The following is a 19,603-nucleotide window of genomic DNA, read 5'->3' as shown; positions in this document are numbered from 1 at the left end:
TGGGGACACTTGGCCAGGGCAGCCTGTCCCTTCAGCCACTGTGAGGCTGGGGAGAGGACATCGGCGTGGGGTGGCTGTGTGGGGACAGGAGTGCTGTGCAGTGCCATCACTCACCAGCAAGAAGGCTGTGGCCAGGACGAGTACGGTGTCCCAGGACCTGGTCACCTTGCCCAGATCACGGTCACAGCGCTGCCCCCATGGGAGGTGACCCAGGCAGGGGAACAGGAGGCAGGACCCAGCCAGGGCACTGGGTGCTCGGTGAGCTCCTCTGGGCACCCTGCCTGCGTTGGTGGGCACCATCCCTGCCTGCTTCAAGGTGCCGGCCTGGAGCACCAGACCCACCTGGTCTCGGTGCTGTGGGCATCACACAGCTCCCGGGGATGGGGCAGGAAGAGCCACCTTACAGAGAGCCCGGGCAGGCTGGCACAGCCGGAGGGTGGCTCTGGGCCATGACCAGGCTGCAGGCATCCCAGAGGTGATGTCTCTGCTGCTCGGTGTTTACCTCCCTCCTCCATCCGTGCCCACAATGCCCTCACCTCTGGCAGGCAGTGCCAGGAGCTAGTCGCGGGCCGTAACCAGCTGGTTTTCTCCCAGCAGCAGCAGAGGCAGCTGGTATTGGGACAGTGATGCTGATGGAGACACAGCACGTCCTGGAGCCGGGCGCAGGTGGCGTGAGCTGGACCGCAGAGGAGCAGACGCTGCCCGACACCGTTCCCAGGCTGACCTCCCGCATCTCCCCCGCCAGCAGGGACAAAGCCGCGGGGGCCCCAGAGGTCAGTGAGGGGCACGGGGAGGGGACGTGGCATCTCTGGGATGGGGGAAGGGGCCGTGCTTGACAGAGATGCTCCCGTGGGGCAAGGAGGGCCGGCGGGGGAGGGAGTCATGTAATGATGTTCATAGCAGGGTGGGTGCTGAGGGACACCCATCCCTAAGGGGGTTTGGGTGCCTGGTGGCCCAGGGTCTTCCCACTCCAAGCTGCTTGCTAGGGAGCAGGGACAGCAATTCAGCTGTCCCCAAGAGCCATGGCTCGGGCATAAATGGAAGGAGGAATTACCTGCCCCTAATCCCATCCGTGGCTCCATTGCTGCCCCGGGATGAGGGCTGTATCCATGATTCCTGCCCCGTTGCCGCCATTGCTGTGGCAAGGGATGCCAGGGGCCCCATTTGCCCTGGGCTTGAAGCTGTGAATTTGCAGTGGGCTCTTGCTGCTAGCACTGGTGCATGGCTCATCAGGTGCCTGACTCTGCTCCAGTTCTGCCTTGTCTCGTCTCTCAGCACCCTTGTGGGGTGCTGGGACAGGACTGTGTGGCTTAGAGGTCTGCAGCCAGCCTGCACGGGTGGCACACCCAGCCTGTCTGAGAGCGGTAACCCCATCAGTGGGCATGCAGCAACGATGCCACAGAGGCTCGCGAGACTGCCACAGGCTTTACTTCCATGTTCAGCACAGCATGGCCACCCCGTGTTGTCCCCTTCCCCATCACCACCACTGCTGCGGAGTGGCAGAGCCCTGCCACTCCCAGTCCTCCTCCAGTGCTGTGCTTGGCACCAGGAGCTGCTGTGGCTGCAGGGATCTCAGCCAGGCAGGCTGGTTTGGGGGCACCCAGCCCCTGGGTCCGGCAGTCCCAGCAGCAGGAGAGCTGGCAGGTGCCTGCGGGCATCACTGCGGCAGGTACTGCTTGGGGTCCCCAGGGAAGGGCAGGGCAGGTGCCTGGTTGAAGTGAGCCATGAGGAAGATGCCGATGGTGCCGCACATGAAGAGGGAGGCCATGATGAAGAAGCAGACACGGTCAATCACCCGTCCCACCAGGATCCACTCTTCGCTCTCCTGCCGGTGGTACGAGGAGGGGGGTGAGGGCTGCCCCCACTGCCCCCTATGCAGGTCCCTCTCCCCCCTGGCCCTGACTCACGCTGCTGAAGTCGTTCTGTTCCCGCGTGGCATTGGCGATGTGGTTGCAGGCATCCACGCAGGCGCGGATCTCAGGGCTTGCCTCCTCCAGGCTCTGGCAGAAGTCCTGGGCACTGCCGCTCTCCAGGCCACGTCCTATGGGCAGCGGAGCCAGCACAGTGGGCACTAGTGAGCGCCCAGCCACCTGGCACATCGCCCAGCTTCGCAGGGAGGTGCCAACCCCCCGGGGGCACTCACCAATCTTCTCCAGCACGGTTTTCATCAGCCCGTCCCTCTCCTTCTGTTTCTCAAAGAGCAGCTCAGTCCGGGCTTTCCAGAGCATGTACTCGTCGGCTTTCACCATGAGCCCCAGGGAGCTGCGTCTCCGGGCAGCTCGCGGTGGCCCCGGTGTCTCCTCTGGCATGTGCATGCCCAGGTAGCGGGGCAGGAGGTGCAGGCACACCTGGGCACAGCATCACCCGCGGGGACCTGACCCTCCGCACACCGCCCAGGGCACCCAATAGGTGCGACTGGGTCCCCTTGCATCGCCTGGAGCATCCCCATGGGGTACCCTTGTGCCACCGGGATGCTGAGTGTGTTAGCACCTGCTGCTCCCCAGTGCTCGGAGTGGCTTGGAGGGGTTTGGTGGCACAGTGTGGTCCCTTGGGGACATCTGGGGGGTCCCTCTTTGTGCCAGGACTTGCACTCAGATGAAGGCATGCCCACCACCCCACTCTGCGAGGGACATGGCCTTAGTCCCCAAATACCCACCCCATTCCCCATTTATAAGGGGTAGGGGGATGACAGCAGGTACCTGGCGCACTCTCTGGGACATGGAGTGAGTGTTGGGTGTTCTCAGTGAGATGTTGAGGACAATGACAGCGTTCACCACGATCACCACCGTCACCACCATGAGGAAGGTCAGGTACCTGGGGAGGGGACACCGGGCCTTATATGGGGCTGCTGGGTCACAAGCTATGGGCATGTAAGGTCCTTCTCAGTGCCCTCCTGGGCTGTACGCTGGGGACCGGCAGTGGGACACAGACACGTGGTAGCCCTGTGCCAGCCCCACCTGGGCTGGGGGTTATTTCTGTGCCAGGGTCCTGTTCCTGGGCACTGGCTGCTGCACAGCACCCAGAGACCCCACTGGCACAGTGTGACAGCAGGGCTGGCACCCCCGTCCCTGTGCATCACTTACTTCCCAATGAGAGGCACAGCCTGGGAGGTCTCGGGCACCTTCTGGGCAATGAGGAAGAGGAAGACGGTCTGGGCCAGGAGGACGTTGATGGAGACGGTGCATTTCTGCCCACCCGCTGCCAAGGAGGGGGGAAGGCAGAGGTTGGCACAGGGCAGTGGTGTGGGCATTGCCTTCCTTTGGCAAAAAGCCTCCACCTCAAAGCTGAACTGGCCAAGTCCTGCCATGAGGCTTTAACCATGGGGTACCTGGAAATTCACCCCCCTCCAAATATCACAGGAGTGGGTGAGAGATGGCACTGATGGTCCCCAAGCACAGAGGGGACAATGAGCCCTTCCTTGCCCGTCGCTGCCCCACTTCCACATCCCCGTGCCCCCCATGGGCACGGCACCAATGTGTACCTTTGGCGGGCAGAAAGTAGACCAGCACAGCCATGGCAGAGATGAGGACACAGGGCACGATGATGTTGATGATGTAGAAGAGTGGCTTGCGCTGGATGATGAGGTAGAAGACGACCTGCTGGTACTGAGTGTCATCTGGGGTGAAGTGCTCCGAATTTATGATCTTCCGAGCAGGGCGGTGCTTGATGACCCATTCGCCGTTCTCTGCCATGCAGCGGTGCCACGTGAGTCCCACCACCCTGCCGGGGGCACTGGGGCTGCCAGCCCCCTTGCCCGGGGGGGGAGGAAGGGGAGAGCTGGTGATCGGTGTGGGCTCCACGGGGCACCCAGGCTGGACACAGTGTGAGGAAAGGTGCTAGAGCCGCTGGGGAGGGAGATGAGCACTGCAGAGCATGCCAGGGTGCCGGGGCAAAATACCCCAAAAAGCTGTTGGAGGGGGCAGCCAGGCACATATGGGGCACCTCGAGCCCCTTGAGGGCTCCCAGGGTGTTACGTGTGGGGCTGGGGTCCCCCAGTCTCCCTGCCCCCAGGGTACCATGGGGGGAAGCCGAGCATGACGCTGGGTGACAGCGTGCTGTTTTCCCCCACTGTCTGCGGGAGCGATAGATTTTTCCCAATCAAGATCGCAGCTCGGGCCGGTAATGAAAAAATAAATCTCGCTGCCCGAAAAGCATTTTGTTCCTTCAATATGCAATTAAAATGTGATGGAAAACGTCATCGTTTGGCCGTGACAGCTACGTTCCCAGCATCAATCAAGCTCCCAGGAGCGGTGCTCTCCGGGAGCAGCTGCCAGGCAGTGAAAGACCCAAGCCGGGGGGGTTAGAAAAACAAATCTCTCCCACACTCCTGCTTCCACTAATAGGTTAAGTGCCTATGTAATGGCGGGAGCTGCTAATAGCCCCCACAGCCCTGCTTTTGGCAGCCACCAGTGTAGCACCAGGCCTGTTGGGTGCCCCCCGTGGCAGGATGCTCTTGTGCCACGGGGGCGGCCACGGTGTTACCTGTGAAAGCCTCGGGGTCAATGGAGATCCACTCCACCGTCTGGCCTTCCTCCACTGTCAGCAGCAGGTTGATTTCATTGGCACTGTATGTCTGGGACCTGGAGAGGGAGAAGGTGGTGGCACAGGCTGGCATGCAGCAGGGTGGATGGGCAAAGGGTGCCAGTGTGGCACCAGGTCACGCTGGCCACCTCCAGCTCTGCTTTGGGGTGCTTGTCTTGGCCAAGGTGCCTCCTGCCACCGATGGGGTGCCAGGGGACAGGTAGGTGGCACTTATCTGCCCAGGGACTTGTTGCCCCAGGGCAAAGGTGGACATCCCATGCTAATCCCTTGTGTCCCAGGAGGACCCGCCATGGTGCCCGCGCATGCCCAGCCGGTGCTCACTGGAAGACCATGGTGCAGTTCTGCCAGTCGAAGGGGAAATAGGTGACATGGATGGCGCAGGCGCTGCGGTAGATGGCGGGGGGCAGCCAGTAGATGCTGCCATCGGGGGACACCAGCACGTTGGTGTAGAGGGTGATTTCGAATGTCCCGTCGATGCTGGCGGGGAAAGGGTGGGCTCAGCCCCAAACCATGCTCGGGGGGGGCAGCTGCCATCCCCTGGGCAGGGATATGTCCCCATTGCCCCGTCACCTACTTGTTTTCCAGGACGATGTCAGGAAGCCAGACCATGGTGGAGGGCACCCGCAGCAGCTGGATGTTGTCGTATTTCTTGGGGTCCCACTGCAGGCGATAATCGGACCATTGCTGGGGGAAGGGGAGCAAAGAGGGATGGTCACGGTGCTCCCTGAGGTGGGGGAGCTTGTGAGCTGCCTGTCCCGTGCTGCCCCCCAAATAGGCTCAGCTGGGGGCACCCACAAAAGGGGGTGCAGGTTATGGTGCCAGCCCTCCACAGGGTGCCACCCTGAGATGCAAACGTGGGCCAGGGGGGTCCTGCCTGGAGGTGAGGGGTCTCACCATCTCGATCCAGACGTTGGTGGTGAGGGTCTCCTCCCGCTCGTTCTGGCAAGGAAGGAAGGGGGGAGATGGCTTTAGCACCCTGCCCGCCTCTGCCCACATGTGGGGGCAAACCCATCCTGCTATGGGGACCAGGGAGGGGGTCTCTCACCAGGGAGATGAGGTTGGTGAGGGTGAGCTTGAGGGTGACATCGATGATCTGGTCCCCATGCAGGGCCGGGCGCAGGTGCTGGTTGTAGTTGGTCATGAGGTCCTGGAGCAGCTTCTCCTCCTGGTTCCTGCAGCCCACACCTGGGGAGGGCATGTGCCATGGGGGCACCCCGGGGTGGGGACAGCAGGGCCACCGATGCCCCCAGGACCTGCTGGCGTGGGTGGGGGGGCATGGGGTGTGCAAGGAGAGGGGATGCCCACGCTTGTGTTACTGTGGGTGTGCACACGCGGCTGCGTGTGCCTGACTGTGTATCAGCGTCACAGCGTGCAAGCAGGGGGGTGTGCGTCCCCCCCACGTCCCCCACCCTGCTCACCCCAGGGACCTCTCCAGGGCAGGACGTGGGGACAGCGGGCTGCCAGCATGGGGACACCCCAGAGGGACGGTGCACGGCAGTGCACTACACACCTGTGGGTGACAAACCCCCAAGGGCAAAGGCGAGGGGAGACCGGGTACCCCCCCCCAGGGCAGGCACCCCTTACCTGCCAGGGCGCAGAGGGCGAGGAGGAGGCCGTGGCAGCGCATGGCGGTGCTGCGGGGCACAGGGGCTGGGGCTCTGCTCGGCCGCCCATGCGGCGGTGTTCTGGGCCCGGCGCCCGGTGGGACAGGACAGCTGTCCCCTGCCACCGTCAGCTGTTCCCAACAGCCACGGGGGCTGGGGAGGGACAGGTGACCACCCACGCCCCCCCGCCGGCCGGGTGATGGCAGTTTGCTGGGAAGCTCTTCTGGCATTTTGTGCCGAGGGGGTTGGAATTGGGTCTGGGGGCAAAATGAGCTCCGTGCCTCAGTTTCCCCGTGTCCCCCGCAGAGGGGCAGTGGAAACCCAGGCTTTCATGGGTGATGGAAAAGGGGTGCCCCCCTGCAAGCACCCCCAGCAGTGCCCTGTCCCCCCCATGGCGGTGGCTGCCCCCAGGGTGTAGGGTGGGGAAGGGGCAGGCAAGTCCCACCACGACAGCCTGGGGAACGATGCCTGCCTTGGTGGTCCAAATCCTGCGAGACCCTGTGCAGGGGGGTCGGCGTGGGGGGGTGAGATTCCTGGCTCGGCAGAGGGGATGTGACAGCTGTCCCAGGCCATTGCTGGTGGGGGGACGTCAGCTGTGCCCCCTGAAACCGGAGCCCTGGCGTCCCGCTGCCGAGCTGGGGAAGGAGACAGCCCCTCGGCCCCCAGCCAGGCGCTGCGGGATGGGGTGTGCCGGGGGGCACTCGTGGGTCTGGCTGGGGGGTCATGGGGACGGGGGGTGATGTGGGCACTGCAGTGGGTCTGCAGGGAATGGTGCCATGCTGGGGGGGTCCATCCCCTTCCCCAGCCCATCCTGTCCTGAGTGCCCAGCCCAACGGGGGTAGCAGGGCTGGTACCACGGCATCCCCTCTGGGAAACACCCCTTCCAGCCACAGCTGAGGACCACCGTGCTCAGGACACCCAACAGCACCCATTCCTTGGGTGGGCATCACCCTCCCCAGCACACACACAGCACTCAGGGTGGGCACCGTGCCCAGGGGGACACACCGAGAGCAGCCACCAGCTCAGCGCCCCGTGGTGAGAAGCATCCAGCTTTATTTTCCCAAGCCAAGGCTGGTGAGTGGGAAGGAGTGGGGGGCTGGCACACGGGACACCCCCCCTAGATGAAGCGCTTGTTCTCCTCCCGGTAGTCGTAGGGGTCTCCGGCAAAGGGCAGTGGCGGGGGGTGGTTGTAGATGCCCATGAGGAAGATCCAGAGGGTGCCCACCACCAGCATGGGGGTGATGAGGAAGAGGCAGAGGCGATCCAGGGTCCGGGCCACACGGTTCCAGTTCTCCTTCTCCTGGGGAAGGAGCCAGAAGCCAGGCAGTGGGGGGCACAGCAGGCACAGGGAACCCCCTCTGCCTCCCCATGCCCGCAGCCCCCACCTCATTGTAGCTGTTTTTCTCCTGCATGTGCTTGACGATGAAGTTGGCACCGTCAACGATGGGTTTTATGTGCTCGTAGAGCTGCTCCTCGCCTGCATCCGCAGGTGCCAAACCTGGGAGCGAGGCGGGTGGTGAGACAGGCTCCAAAGGGCTGCCACCCCCAGAGACCTCTGCTCTGCCACCCTTCCCTGTGTCCCCACAGAGGGGCTGAGGCTTACGGGCAGGGGTGATGCGGCTGGCCAGCCCGTGCCGCTCCGACTGCTTCTCGAACATGAGCTCGCTGCGGGACTTGACGCTGAAGTACTCCTCCGCCTTGGCGATGTAGCCGGCCGAGCTGCAGCGCCGGATGCACGGCGTGCCCACTGGGCTCTCGGCCGGCTGCGACATGCCCAGCAGACGGGGCAGGCTCTCCAGGAAGACCTGGGGCACAGGAGGTGGTGTCAGGTCCCTCGGCCACCCCTCAGTGCAACGACATCTTGTCCCCACCCTCTGCCCCCAACCCGGGCATGCAACCCCTTGGGGTGGTGCAGATGGGCCATGCCAATGCAATGGCGGGGCTGTGCTGTCCCATGCCCTCTGTGGGGCACGGTGCCACCCCTGCCCCCACCAGGTCACGCACCCCAGCCTAGCACCCCGCTCACCTCTTTGACCCAATCGGACATGATATGGGTGCTGGGGGTGCGGAAATGGAAGTTGAGGACCACGACACAGATCACCACCACGGCTGTCACCAGCAGCATGATGAAAAGCAGGTACCTGTGGGGGGGCATGGACCTGGAGCTGGCATTGCCACAGGGGCTGAGCACAGGCAGAGGTGCCCTTGGCACCACGGGGACCCTGCGATGTCCCCGCTGCACCTAGGACTCACTTGCCGATGAGGGGGATGGCGTGGGAGGTGGCGGGCAGGCGCTGGGAGATGAGCAGAAGGAAGACAGACTGGGCCAGGAGCACTGAGATCACCAGGGTCATCTTCTCACCACCTGGAAAGCAGGTGAGCTCAGGGCAAACCCTGCTCCAGGTCCACCTCCCAGTGCTCCCAGTGCCAGGATTGCCCTCCCAGTGTCCCACCATACAGTGCCCCATATAGGGTTTTCTATTATGGGGGTACCCCAGGGTCCCACATGGGGTATCCTATGCCCAAGTGTGCCCCTGCCAGGGTGCCTGGCTGGGATGATGGTGTATGTGGGGGTGTCCCAGTACCAGGATGTCCCCGTGCCGGGCATTGGGGTGTCCCCATGTCCCAGGATCTGGTGCAGGTGTGGGACATGGAGGTGCCCCATGGGGTGACCCCCATGCCTGGCACGGGTGCTGTGGGGCTCACTCACTGTCGGCGGGCAGGTAGAAGACAAGGATGGCCATGAAGGCGATGAGGATGCAGGGCGTGACGATGTTGATGACGTAGAAGAGCGGCTTGCGCTTGATGATGAGGTAGAAGGTGATGTCCTGGTGCTCACTGCTCTCGGGGGGGTTGTCAGGGTGGATGTTCTTGCGGGCTGGGCGGTGGATGATTTCCCATTCCCCGTTCTCTGCCGGGGCACATGAGACAGCATATGGCATGGGGGGCCCCTGCCATGCCCATCCTCACCAGCCCCACCAGCACCCGTTCTCCCTGTCCTGGGTCTGGGTAGCTCCAAGCTTGGTGGGATGGGTGCCAGGGTGCCAAAGCCCTGGGTGCTCGGGTGTCTCCATGGCAGGGTGCCCCAATGCCAGGGTGCCCCCAAGCCCTGTACAGGGTGTCCCGCTGCCACAGGACATGGCAGAGAGCACAAGCGTTACCCGTGAAGCCTTCAGGGTCGATGATGATCCACTCCACCGGGTAATACTTGCCCGTCTTCGGGTCGCTATCCGTCTTCAAGTGCATGCTGATCTCTAGGGCACTGTACGCCAGCGAGCTGGCCCGCGGCCGTGGGGGACAGGCGGTGAGGGGCTGCGCCTGCTGCTTGTTACCCACCACCCACCCACCCTGACCTCCAGCACGATGGACTCAGGCCACTGAGTCACCTGCAAACCCTCACCTTGCTGCAGCCCAACAGCAAGGGAAGGTGCTGGCAGCAGCAGGCACTGCAGGGGGCCGGGATGCCCACCCTGCTGCCTGCCCCTGCCCTGCCCTGCCCTGCCCTGCCCCAGCCAGCCCCCTGGCACCTGAATTTGAGGGTGCAGTTCTGCCAGTCGAAGGGGAAGAAGTCGACGTTGATGGGACAGGCGCTGCGGAAGATGGCAGGCGGCAGCCAGTAGACGTAGCCCGTGTTGTAGATGAGGACGTTGCAGTAGTAGGCGATCTCAAAGAGCCCATCGTTGCTGCACCAGGAGAGAGCCGAGGCGATGGCAGGGCCGGTGAGTGGCAGGGGAAGCCCTGGGCATGCCTTGTGGGGTTCGGGAGGGGAAACTGAGGCACGGCTCACTTGTTCTCCAGGACTATCTCAGGCAGCCACAGCATGTCTGGCGGCAGGCGGAGCACCTCGATGTCCCCAAACTCAGACTTGTTCCACTGCAGGCGGTAATCGGTCCAGCCCTGGAGCGGGGGATCCCCAGGTCACCCTCTCACCGCACTGGGACACCCTGTTGCCCGTGCCTCAGGGCACAACTGATGCCGTGATGCCTGTCCCTACTCACGTGCTCAAGCCATAGGTTGGTGGTGAGCGTCTCGTCCACCTCTTTCTGCAACAACAGTGTGGGGCAGTGAGATGCCAGGGCCTTGCCCAGCAGCTGCCCCCCCCCCCAGCCCAGGACCCCCAACCCTCACCAGCCAGGGTTCGGGGCAGCAGCCCCAGGGCTCCCCTCACCCAGCCAGCCCCTGGGTGAAGCATGGCTGGAGGGCACCCCACGGCGGGCACTGCCCTCTGGGGCTCACCAGTGAGATGAGGTTGGAGAGGGTGAGGGCGAGGTAGACGTCCACAACCTCGTCAGTGGAGACGATGGGGCGCACCTCCTTGTTGTAGCCCTTCTCTTCGAAGAGGTGGTGGATGAGCCGTTCCTCCTGGTTCACGCAGAGCCCGCCTGGGAGTGTGGGGTCAGGCAGACTGGGATGGGGCTGGGGGGGGTTACTGGGCCCAGTGCCACCCCACGGGGATGCTCAGTGAGGGCAGGGTGATGTAAGGGTGGAGGAGACAGGAGGAGGCGAGGACACTGCATGTCTGTGCTGCACAGGGGCATGGACGTGGGACATGCAGGAATGACACACGTGCGGGAGCACATGGGCACACGTGGGCATGGGACAAGGATGTGAGCATGGACACAGAGGGACACAGATACAGACCCAGCACACACAGGGACCCACAGACATGAGACACTTGGGTACAGACATGGTGGCACTGTGCACATAGGGGGATGCACAACACAGAGGCACGTGTGGACACGGACACATGGACATGGACCCAGTATAGGCAGGGACATGTGGTCATGGATGCAGCGTCAGTGTGCACGCAGACAGGCACACACAGGGACACACAGACACAGTGGCACTGTGCACGGACAGATGGACTCATACACTGGCACACAGGGACACAGGCACGGATGCAGCCCCACCGTGCACAGACAGACAGACACACACACGGCCCAGGCAGGGACACAGCTCCGGGTGGCACAGCCAGGATGGAGATGCAGGGGACGCTCAGTGATGGGGCTCTGCCAGGTAATGCCCAAAATGCAACCCTGGGGCACTTGTGCCCAGCTTGGATCCTGCCATCATCACCCCCCACCAACCCCACTGAGGGGGCCCAGAACCCCCCAGCAATGGGGCAACCCCGTGCCCAAGACCCTGGGGCCCCGCTCACCCGACAGCACCAGCGCCCCAAGCAGGGCCAGCCGCGCCAGCAGGTCCCCCATGTGGTGCCCGCAGTGCCCTCGCGCAGTGCCAGGCCGTGGCCACCTCCCCGCCTGGCCTGGCCAAGCGGATGTCCGGCTGCCGGCCGGAGCGGGAGATGGACGGTGCCAGGTGCCGAGGGGGAAGGGTGCCGGACCGCATACCCGCTCCCACCCCTCTCTTCCGGCACCCCCGCGCCTGGAGAAGGGGAGACGGGCAGGCGCAGCTGGCCTCGCCAGCCCCACGGGTGTCAGCCCATCACCCTGCGCCTGGGCACCCCAGCATGGGCATCGCTGGGCAGGGGGAGGAGCGGTCCCTTCCCTGCTGCTCAGCAGCCCCAGCGATGCGGCGCGGAGGCAGCAGGCTCCCCAGGAGCAGGAGGGGTTGGTACCCGCCGATGCCCAAGCACGGGGGTGGCACCACCCCGGCAATCACAGCTGGCCCAGGGCACGCTCGGCCCCTGCACCGGCAGGAGGTTTCCTGTGGATCCCCGAGGGGGTGGCACCAGGGCTGGGCACCGGTGTTGTGCTACGGGTGCCGCGGTGTGCAGGAGGGGGGGCTGGGGAGTCTGTGCCAGGCTGGGCACAGCACCGATGCCAGGGGCAGGAACCGAGGCTGGGGGCATCACTTTGGGGTACAGGGGAATGGGAAGGGGGATGCAATGGGATGTCATATCCCCCATGGAAAGTCCCCCCACCGGCGCCTGCCTCGCCAGCACGGGGTGGCACAGCACCCGCTTCACACTCGCCAGCTACTGGAAAATAGAGCCCTTCTTTATTGAAAAATAAACCTTTCTCTGTACAAATAAATAACAGCCCAAGTGCCTCTAGGGAAAATGGGGTGGGGGTGGGCTTGCCAAGGTGGGGGTCCCAGGGGACAAGAGGGCTGTGATGCCCGGCTGAGATGCTCCAGGTGCCCCCCGGTGCCCCATTGCCCTGGGGAGGTCAGACAGCGCTGGTGGGAAGAGGGAAACTGAGGCACGATGGGTGTCAAAAGGGTGGAATAGCCTGAGCTGGGAAGGGAGCTGTGTTTGAAGGACATGAGAGGGCCCTGCCCCAGCGCCCCGTCCCCATGCTGGCACGGTGCCCCAGGGCACCGCAGGCACCGTTAGGTTTTCAGCGCCTCGAGCGCCAAAGCGACGAGGCCAGGCATGCTGCGGGCCAGCGAGTCACTCTCCAGCCCCACGAGGCCAGCGAAGACCGTGGGGCGGCCCCCCACCGTGGCCCGCACCTGTGCCCGGTACAGCCCCTTGGCGTTTTTGGAGCCCAAATCCACCAGGATCTGTGAGAAGATGAAAACACTGTGAGTCCCAGGGGGGCCAGGGCCACAGCAGGATGGTGATGGTCTGGGGGGTGGCCCCGCCTGCCTGCTGGGGCAGGGGGCTTGGAGCAGCTGGACGAGGCACTCACCTCCTGGAAGGTCATGGCCAGGTCCGGCTCGGGCACCTGCAGCACCCAGGCGTACAGCTCCCGCACCGCACCCACCCGCACCACTGACTCGTTGAGGCCGGGGCAGGCTGCAGCCCCGGGGACGGGCAGGAGAGAGATGGAGGGGGGACATCAGGGGTGCGCTGAGGGGTGGGACGAGTCACGGGGGCACCATGCTGCTGCCCGCCCCGGGGAGGAGCACCCATGCTCCGGGGACGCTGAGGGAGCAGGGGCAGAGGGTCCCTGTGGAGGGGGGGTACGGCCGAGGGCTGTCCCACCGACATGGGACAACCAGCCCTGGGACCAGAGTGTGAAGCCAAGGCTGGGCTTGCCACCGTCCCCATGGTGGCATATGGCATCCCACAGTGGCCAGGGGCTGTAGGGCACTTACCTCTGCCTGTGCCTGCCTCCTCCTCCTCCTCCTCCACCCTCGGCAGCTCCGTGGGCACCAGCTCACGTTTCTCCCTCGGCACGGACCCTGCCACCGAGAGAGATGTGAAAACCCTGGCGGGGACGCTGCCAGTGGGCACTGCCTGGGCACAGAGCCGGCCAGTGGATGGATACCCCGCTGCCCCGTTGGCCCCAGTCCCCCCAGCTCCCAGGGCTCACGGCTCGGCATGGGGGTCCCTGCCAGCTCTCTGGGTGCCGATCGCAGCTTTGTGGCTTCAAGAGGGGTGCCAAGGTCCAGCTCTGCCCGCAGCTGGGCGAGGAAGGCTCGTCCCTGTCCCACCAGCTCCTCCACCACCTCGTCGCCCTGCTGAAGGGAAGGGGGGACAGGATGGACGGTGGGGCACCCACGGGGCACCCGTGGGCACCGTCAGATGCACAGTGGCAGAGCGCAGGGCACGGCTGGGCCGGTGTCGGATGGGGCATTGAGGACACACGACGTCTTTATGGCTGCATTGGGTCAGATCCTAAGCTGTGGGGTCAGACCCATGGCTGGCTCTGCACTGGTTGGACTGGGAGCACTGGTTTCAGCTGCAGAGGGTGAGATGCCCCCTCTGTGGTGGCAGAGTGGGAGATGCCACCTCTGTGGCTGCACGGGGGATGATGGGCCCAAGGGATGTCAGGAGGGGACATGGGGGAACTGCTGGGCTTTGGTCCCCGGTGGCACTGTTAACAGAGGGGCAGGGGCTCCCCCCAGCCCATCCCTCCCCAAATACCTGCAAGAAAAGCCATGTCTCCCCGGGGAGCTGCCCCCCGTCCAGGGTGGGTGCTGGGGGGCTGCCCCCCGCCATGGCCCTCAGCGCCTCCACCCAGTCCTGCAGCCGGGGTCCCACGGCCCCAAAGAGCCCTGCAAAGGCGGGCGGCCGCCCGGCCCCCCACCTGCAAGCACAGCAGGGCAAGCTCAGGCAGGTGCCCGGTGGCACCTGTCCCTGGGCAGTGCCACCCCCTGCCCTGCGCACCCCTGGTGGGACCTGGCTGGCCCTGGGCACCCCGGGGGGCCGTGCCCACCTCCATCCGGGTGTGCCCTGGTTGCAGGAAGAGCAGGACCCCAATGCCTTAGGCCATGGCCAAAAAGCCATGTCAGCACCCATGGGCATCTTGCCCACCTCCTAAAACCCTTTAGCCCCACCTTGTCCTGTGGCCCACCACGCCTCACCTGGTGGGAGGTCTCTGGGGTCCCTCTGCCATGGAGCTGGGCTGGCCCCCTGCCACAGCCAGGCCTGTGGGGACAAGAAAGGGACAGGAGGGACAAGGTGTAGGGGACTCTCACGGGGGTGCCAGTGAGAGTCCTGCAGGCTGCTGGTGCCCTGGCCACTGGCATGGGGGGGCCAATGGGATTCCAAGCGGGCTCGGGGTGGCCCAGCCCGGGAGGGTACCTGGGGTATCCCTGCGGACGCGGGGGTGGAAGAGGTGCCCATAGATCTTGCCCAGGAGCTGGGGCAGGGCGCGGGTGAGGAAGGAGAAGTCGAACTGGTTTCGGATGAAGTCCCCAGCCTGGCGCAGGAGATCCACCAAGGTCTGAGCGTAGGAGCGCAACTCTGCGGGCGCAGTGGAAAAGTCATGGCCTCGGCACCACGCCAGCCCCACGCTGCCAGAAACGGGGTCCCACTCCATACCCTCACCCAGGTTTGACCCCCGGCTCACCGCATCGTCTCGTCCTGGCGCGGCAGGTCTCCTCGGACAGGCGGTCGCAGGCAGCCCGGCCCTGGGGGCCCCGGCAGGACCCGGCGTAGAAGGCGCAGAGGCGGGCGCGCTCAGGCGGCTGCTGCTCAGGGGGCAGCTGGGCCAGCGCCAGCAGGTCGAAGCAGCTCGGTTCCCGGCTGCCGGGGGCAGCTGCGAGGGCACCGGGGCTGCCATGAGGTGCTGAACACCCCCTTCCCAGGGCGACGTATCCCAGCAGCGCCCTGGGCATCTCCATCCCCCCCGGCACGGCCGGCGGCACTCACGGTCCATCTGGAGGCTGAGCCAGTCCGCGAAGGCAGCGACGCGGGTGTAGACGCCCGGTTTGCCCCGCTCGCCGCAGCCGTCGCCCCACGAAGTGATACCGTAGAGGACGAAGTGGTGCGAGGAGGGGTCCTGGCATGCCAGTGGGCCCCCCGAGTCTCCCTGGGAGGGGGGATGCCCATGCATAGGTCTGGGCCGGGACCCCAGCCGCGCTGCCGGGCTGTGCTGGGCGCGTGCCCAGCGCTGTGTGCCACGAGGGACTTTTGAGCCCTGGGCATTACCTGGCAGGAGTCGATGCCGCCGGACAAGTACCCGGCACAGAACATGGCGTTGGTGAGCATGTCCCTGCCCAGGGCACCCCGGCACGTCTCCTGGCTGAGCAGGGGCACTCGCGCCTCCATCACCACGTCGGCTGCCGGCCCCTCTGCCGGGCAAGGCACCTGTTACAGGGTCCCCCGTGCCTGGGCACCCCCCTCTCTGTTGCACCTCCCTGCCCTGGCTCAGTGCATCGGCACGATGGGCGTCAGAGAGGGCACTGAGGGGGATACCCCATAGACCCCGCAGGTGTTGGGGTGGCACCTACCTTCGTAGAGGGAGCCCCAGCCTGCGATGTAGCAGGCGGTGCCAGGGCTGGGCTCTGAGGGGCCGCTGGGCAGGCACACGGGACTGACGGTGGGCGATGGGGCCAGCGGCACCGCCAGCTCCAGCAGCGCCAGGTCCCCGTGAAATGTCTTGGGGTTAAACTGGAAGGAGATGGGGGGGTGTCAGTAGGGGGCCCTGGAGCATGCACAGGGAGGTCAGGGGGTGCCCACCTCCACTGACCTTGGGGTGAGGCAGGATGCGCCGGACGGGCACTGCCCGCTCGCCCACGTCCGGCTTGCCCAGCTCATGGTCGCCCACCACCACCGTCCACGCCAGCTCGTTCTGGTTCCTGGCAGGGTGGCGGGCAGTGAGTTACAGGGGTGACAGGGGTGCCACCCCATGCCCCCCTCTGCAGGGACATCATCCCTATGTTGCCGTGCCCCCCACCGTACCCGGCGAAGCAGTGGGCTGCGGTGAGGACCCAGGAGTGCCCCACTAGCACCCCTCCGCACATCAGCTCCCCGTGGAGCCGCACCGACACCAGCCAGGGCCAGGCCCCCCGTGGGGCCACGCTGCCGCCCATGATCCGTCCTCGGGGAGCCGTGGCGTTGGCTTGGGGGCCCCTGCGGCGCCCGCAGCTCCCTGGGGGACAAAGCTGGGGTGAGAGGGGGGGTCTTGCAGCCCCACTGCCGGGACGCCACCTCTCCTGGGTGGGCACTGGGTGGCCAGGCACGGCGGTGCCGGGATGGCCATGGCAGGCGGTGGGAGCGGCGGGTGGCCCCCGGGGGGGTCAGACTGCGCTGGGCGTGCTGTCAAGCCTCATTGTGCTCACGGAGGCGAGCGGGCGGCGGGACGGGGGCACCCCGCGGCCCGGCAGCTGCCGACGCTAACCTCTGCCCCCCGGCCCAGCAGGCAGCCAAGGGGCCGGGGACGCCCACCGGTATGGTGGGGGGGTGGCGCGGACACCACGGGGCTGCCCTAGCTCACCTGGCATCGCCGCCTCTGCTGGTGCATCGGGGTCCGGGGCTGCGGCGGCCGTCCCTGTGGGGACAGGCTGTCATGGCAAGTGGGGACACCCCACCCCGATGTCACCGCCATGTGCCTGCTGTCCCCAGTTCCCTCTGGTTCCATTCAGTGCCCCCCAGACTCCCATCATCCCAAACAAGAGCCCCTGTACACCCCAGGAGTGCTTGTCACCCCCAGTGACTCGGTGTCCCCAATCTGTCCGTCACCTCCCCTTGCCCCGTTCCCCCACACTCCCCTTTCCCACCCCAGATTCTCCATCGTCCCTCAACACCCCATCCCCCCCAAACCGCTCATTGCCCCCAGTACCTCCATCCCCCAAATCTCTACCTCTCACCCCAGATCCCTCCATCCCCCCCAGTCTCCCATCCCACCAGAGATCTCCCATCACCCTACCGTACCCCCACCTCCCCGGCCTGCCCACCCCACCACAGCACCCCCTGTCACCCGCAATGCCCCATATCCCCTCCAGGCAATCCCAGGCATCCCCTGGAGTGCCCTGTTTGTTTATTGTAGGGTCTCCCTTCTTTGGGAGGAGCCAGGGGTGATGCGGGTGCCCACTCACGGCACTCCTGGAGGCGGTGGCGGCAGAGCCGGGCGCTGAGTGGGGCGCAGGCGTGCTGGGCCCCCTCGGGTGGGCACAGGCGCTGGTAGGGGGCACAGGCCTGGCTCAGTGCCCAGTTGCGCTGGGGCAGCTCGGGCAGCGCCTGGGCATCCAGCAGGGCCTGGCAGCTGGGGGGCATGGCGGGGGGCACGGCCGGCGCTGCAAGGACAGCAGGGCCGTGGGCATCCCCATGTCCTCCCTGCCTCCTGCCCACCTCCACCTGGGCCACCGCAGGCTCCGCTTTGGGACGGGTGGGAAGGGGGCACGATGGGACTGCGGTGCTGGCGTGTTTTGGTAGGGTCTCCTGGGTGCTGGGATGTGTTTTTGCGGGGATGTCTGGGAAGGAGGCAAGGGATTGGACAATGTTTTGAGTAGGGTTCTAGGTGATGTTTGGGTATGATCTAGAGAGGATGGGGAATTCCTTGGGCAGGGTCTCTGGTGTTTTGGTAGGGTCTTTAGCAGTTAGGGATATGTTTTGGGAGTCTGGGCACTGTTTTGGTAAAGCCTATGGGGTAAAGCCTACAGGGGAGGGGGTACTGTTTGGGTAGGGTCTTGGGGTGTCATTTTGATAGGGTTTCTAGGGGATGGGGTGGTGCTCTGTTAGGGACCCAAAGCAATATTTGGGTAGGGTCTCCAGGCATGGGTGCCTGTTTGGGTAGGGTCTCTTGGGCATGGGGTGGTATTTGCATAGGGACCACGGGCAGCGTTTGGATAGGGACCCTGGGCAGTGTTTGGGTGGGGACCCTGGGCTCTGTTTGGGTAGGGTCTCCTGGGGATGGGGCCATGGGGGCCGGGGGCCGTGACTCACGTGGGCAGTGGTGGGTGAGGTTGGTGCAGGGGGGGAAGAGGCAGGGGGCACAGAGCCCGCAGGCGCCCCGCTGCCGCTGCTGCTCAGCCAGTGCCCGCTCCAGCGCCAGCAACGCGCTCCTCAGCGCCGCCTCCAGCACCAGCGTCCCCCGGCTCGACAGCGCTGCCGGGCAAATGCAGGGCACTCAGGCCCCCGGTGCCCCCACCACTGTGCCCCACCGCGGCCACGGGGTGCCCCCAGCCCACCCAGTGCACGTGTCCTGATATCTCCATGGTGGGAGTCAGGCTGCGCAGGACCTGTCACCTGTTGGCATTGCCTAGGGTGACAGGCACGACGGTCACCTCCCTGGTGGTGTTGGCACATGGGCGCATGGTGTGGGGAGGGTGTTTGCCCAGGCCTGTGTGTGCCTGCTGCACGTGGGGGCCCTGTGAACACACGTGTGCAAATGTGGGCATGGAGCAGGGTGTGAGCCTGGGCAGGTGTGCCCCTGCGTGCCCATGCGTGTCCGTGCGCACGCACCTCTGTGCACACCTGTGCCACACCCTGGGTGCTCACTTGTGTGTGCCAGGGTCTGTGTGCCCGTGTCTGCACGTCCCTGCGTGTGCCCACGTGTGTACAGTCCTGTGCGTGCCCTGTATGTGCATCCCCACGTGTGCCCGTACCTGTGCCCACCCGTATCCACCCACAGCCGCCCTCCTGCTGGCCGTGCCCTTGCAGAGGGTCCCCTGGAGCTGGCGCAGGTACCTGGGGCAGGAGGGAGCGCTGGTGGCCGCGGGACATGAACCACACCGCTCCCCGCAGCCCCGGTGTCCCCGGGTGCCACAGGCAGCGTTTGCTACCCAGTACAGGTGGTGCGGGCATGGGGGGCTTTGCCAGGGCCCGGGCATTGTGCTTGCGCTTCCCCCTCTTCCTGAGAGTGAACCCAGGAGTCCCAGCTCCTACAGCCGCCTCGTCCGCAACCAAACCCTCCGCAAAGATGCCCCGTCCCTGTGCCCCACTGACCTTGCAGGACGCCGGCTGGCATGGGGTACAGCCCCTGGCCCAGGGGGGCCCCCTCCGCCAGCTGCAGCAGCGGCAGCAGCGGCAGCAGCATGAGGGGGACCAGGCGGACCCCGAGGAGAGCGCCCCGTGTCCTCTTTCCTCCTCGCTCCATCCCCGGGCGGGCAAAGGGGGGCAGGAGGGGGGGAGCCCCCGAAATGCCCGAGGCGGGTGAGGAGGGATGGATATATACGGTGCCCCCCGGGCGGTGGGAGGAGAGAGGGGCCGGGGGAGCACAAACAGGCGAGTTCATTAATGTCGCGCCAAGATGCCAGCTCGGGGCGGGGGGCGCGGGGGGGGCGCAGCCGGGGCCTCAATGCCGCCTTTGTTCGACGGGGCCTCCGGGCGGGCAGCATCAGACGGGCGCTGCGCTCCGGCGCTGCCCGCGGCCCTTGAT

The 19,603-nt window shown here is 65.6% G+C and overlaps 3 protein-coding genes across 3 annotated transcripts; all 3 read right to left on the bottom strand.

Moving 5' to 3' along the window:
- Window positions 1-1,657: 1,657 nt before the first annotated feature.
- On the bottom strand, window positions 1,658-6,376 carry CHRNG (cholinergic receptor nicotinic gamma subunit). Its single transcript, XM_072867472.1, is given in 14 exon segments — window positions 1,658-1,825; window positions 1,908-2,041; window positions 2,144-2,348; window positions 2,700-2,814; window positions 3,084-3,198; window positions 3,482-3,685; window positions 4,483-4,580; window positions 4,864-5,019; window positions 5,117-5,226; window positions 5,437-5,481; window positions 5,588-5,727; window positions 6,127-6,184; window positions 6,186-6,326; window positions 6,329-6,376. Coding segments are annotated over 14 exon segments (1,737 nt in total).
- An 887-nt stretch (window positions 6,377-7,263) lies between these two features.
- On the bottom strand, window positions 7,264-11,356 carry CHRND (cholinergic receptor nicotinic delta subunit). The gene is made up of 12 exons (XM_072867511.1): window positions 11,305-11,356; window positions 10,383-10,528; window positions 10,145-10,189; window positions 9,934-10,043; window positions 9,674-9,829; window positions 9,308-9,423; window positions 8,857-9,057; window positions 8,400-8,511; window positions 8,173-8,287; window positions 7,750-7,951; window positions 7,532-7,644; window positions 7,264-7,446 (listed from the first exon to the last, which is right to left on the bottom strand). The coding sequence occupies exons 1-12, from the start codon at window positions 11,354-11,356 to the stop codon at window positions 7,264-7,266; spliced, it is 1,551 nt and encodes a 516-aa protein (XP_072723612.1).
- A 1,084-nt stretch (window positions 11,357-12,440) lies between these two features.
- Window positions 12,441-19,192, bottom strand: PRSS56 (serine protease 56). The gene is made up of 17 exons (XM_072868242.1): window positions 19,171-19,192; window positions 18,169-18,330; window positions 17,322-17,519; window positions 16,721-16,774; window positions 16,186-16,375; window positions 15,974-16,082; window positions 15,735-15,894; window positions 15,433-15,575; window positions 15,154-15,313; window positions 14,852-15,040; window positions 14,584-14,745; window positions 14,364-14,427; window positions 13,924-14,086; window positions 13,370-13,517; window positions 13,152-13,238; window positions 12,743-12,849; window positions 12,441-12,614 (listed from the first exon to the last, which is right to left on the bottom strand). Exons 1-17 carry the CDS (start codon window positions 19,190-19,192, stop codon window positions 12,441-12,443), a joined length of 2,292 nt encoding a protein of 763 aa, XP_072724343.1.
- Window positions 19,193-19,603: the final 411 nt, after the last annotated feature.

Source organism: Ciconia boyciana, chromosome 7, assembly GCF_034638445.1.
Source record: "Ciconia boyciana chromosome 7, ASM3463844v1, whole genome shotgun sequence".
Taxonomy (NCBI): Eukaryota; Metazoa; Chordata; class Aves; order Ciconiiformes; family Ciconiidae; genus Ciconia; species Ciconia boyciana.
Note: the sequence above shows the minus strand (reverse complement) of the source record. Positions and strands in the feature narration are given on the sequence as shown.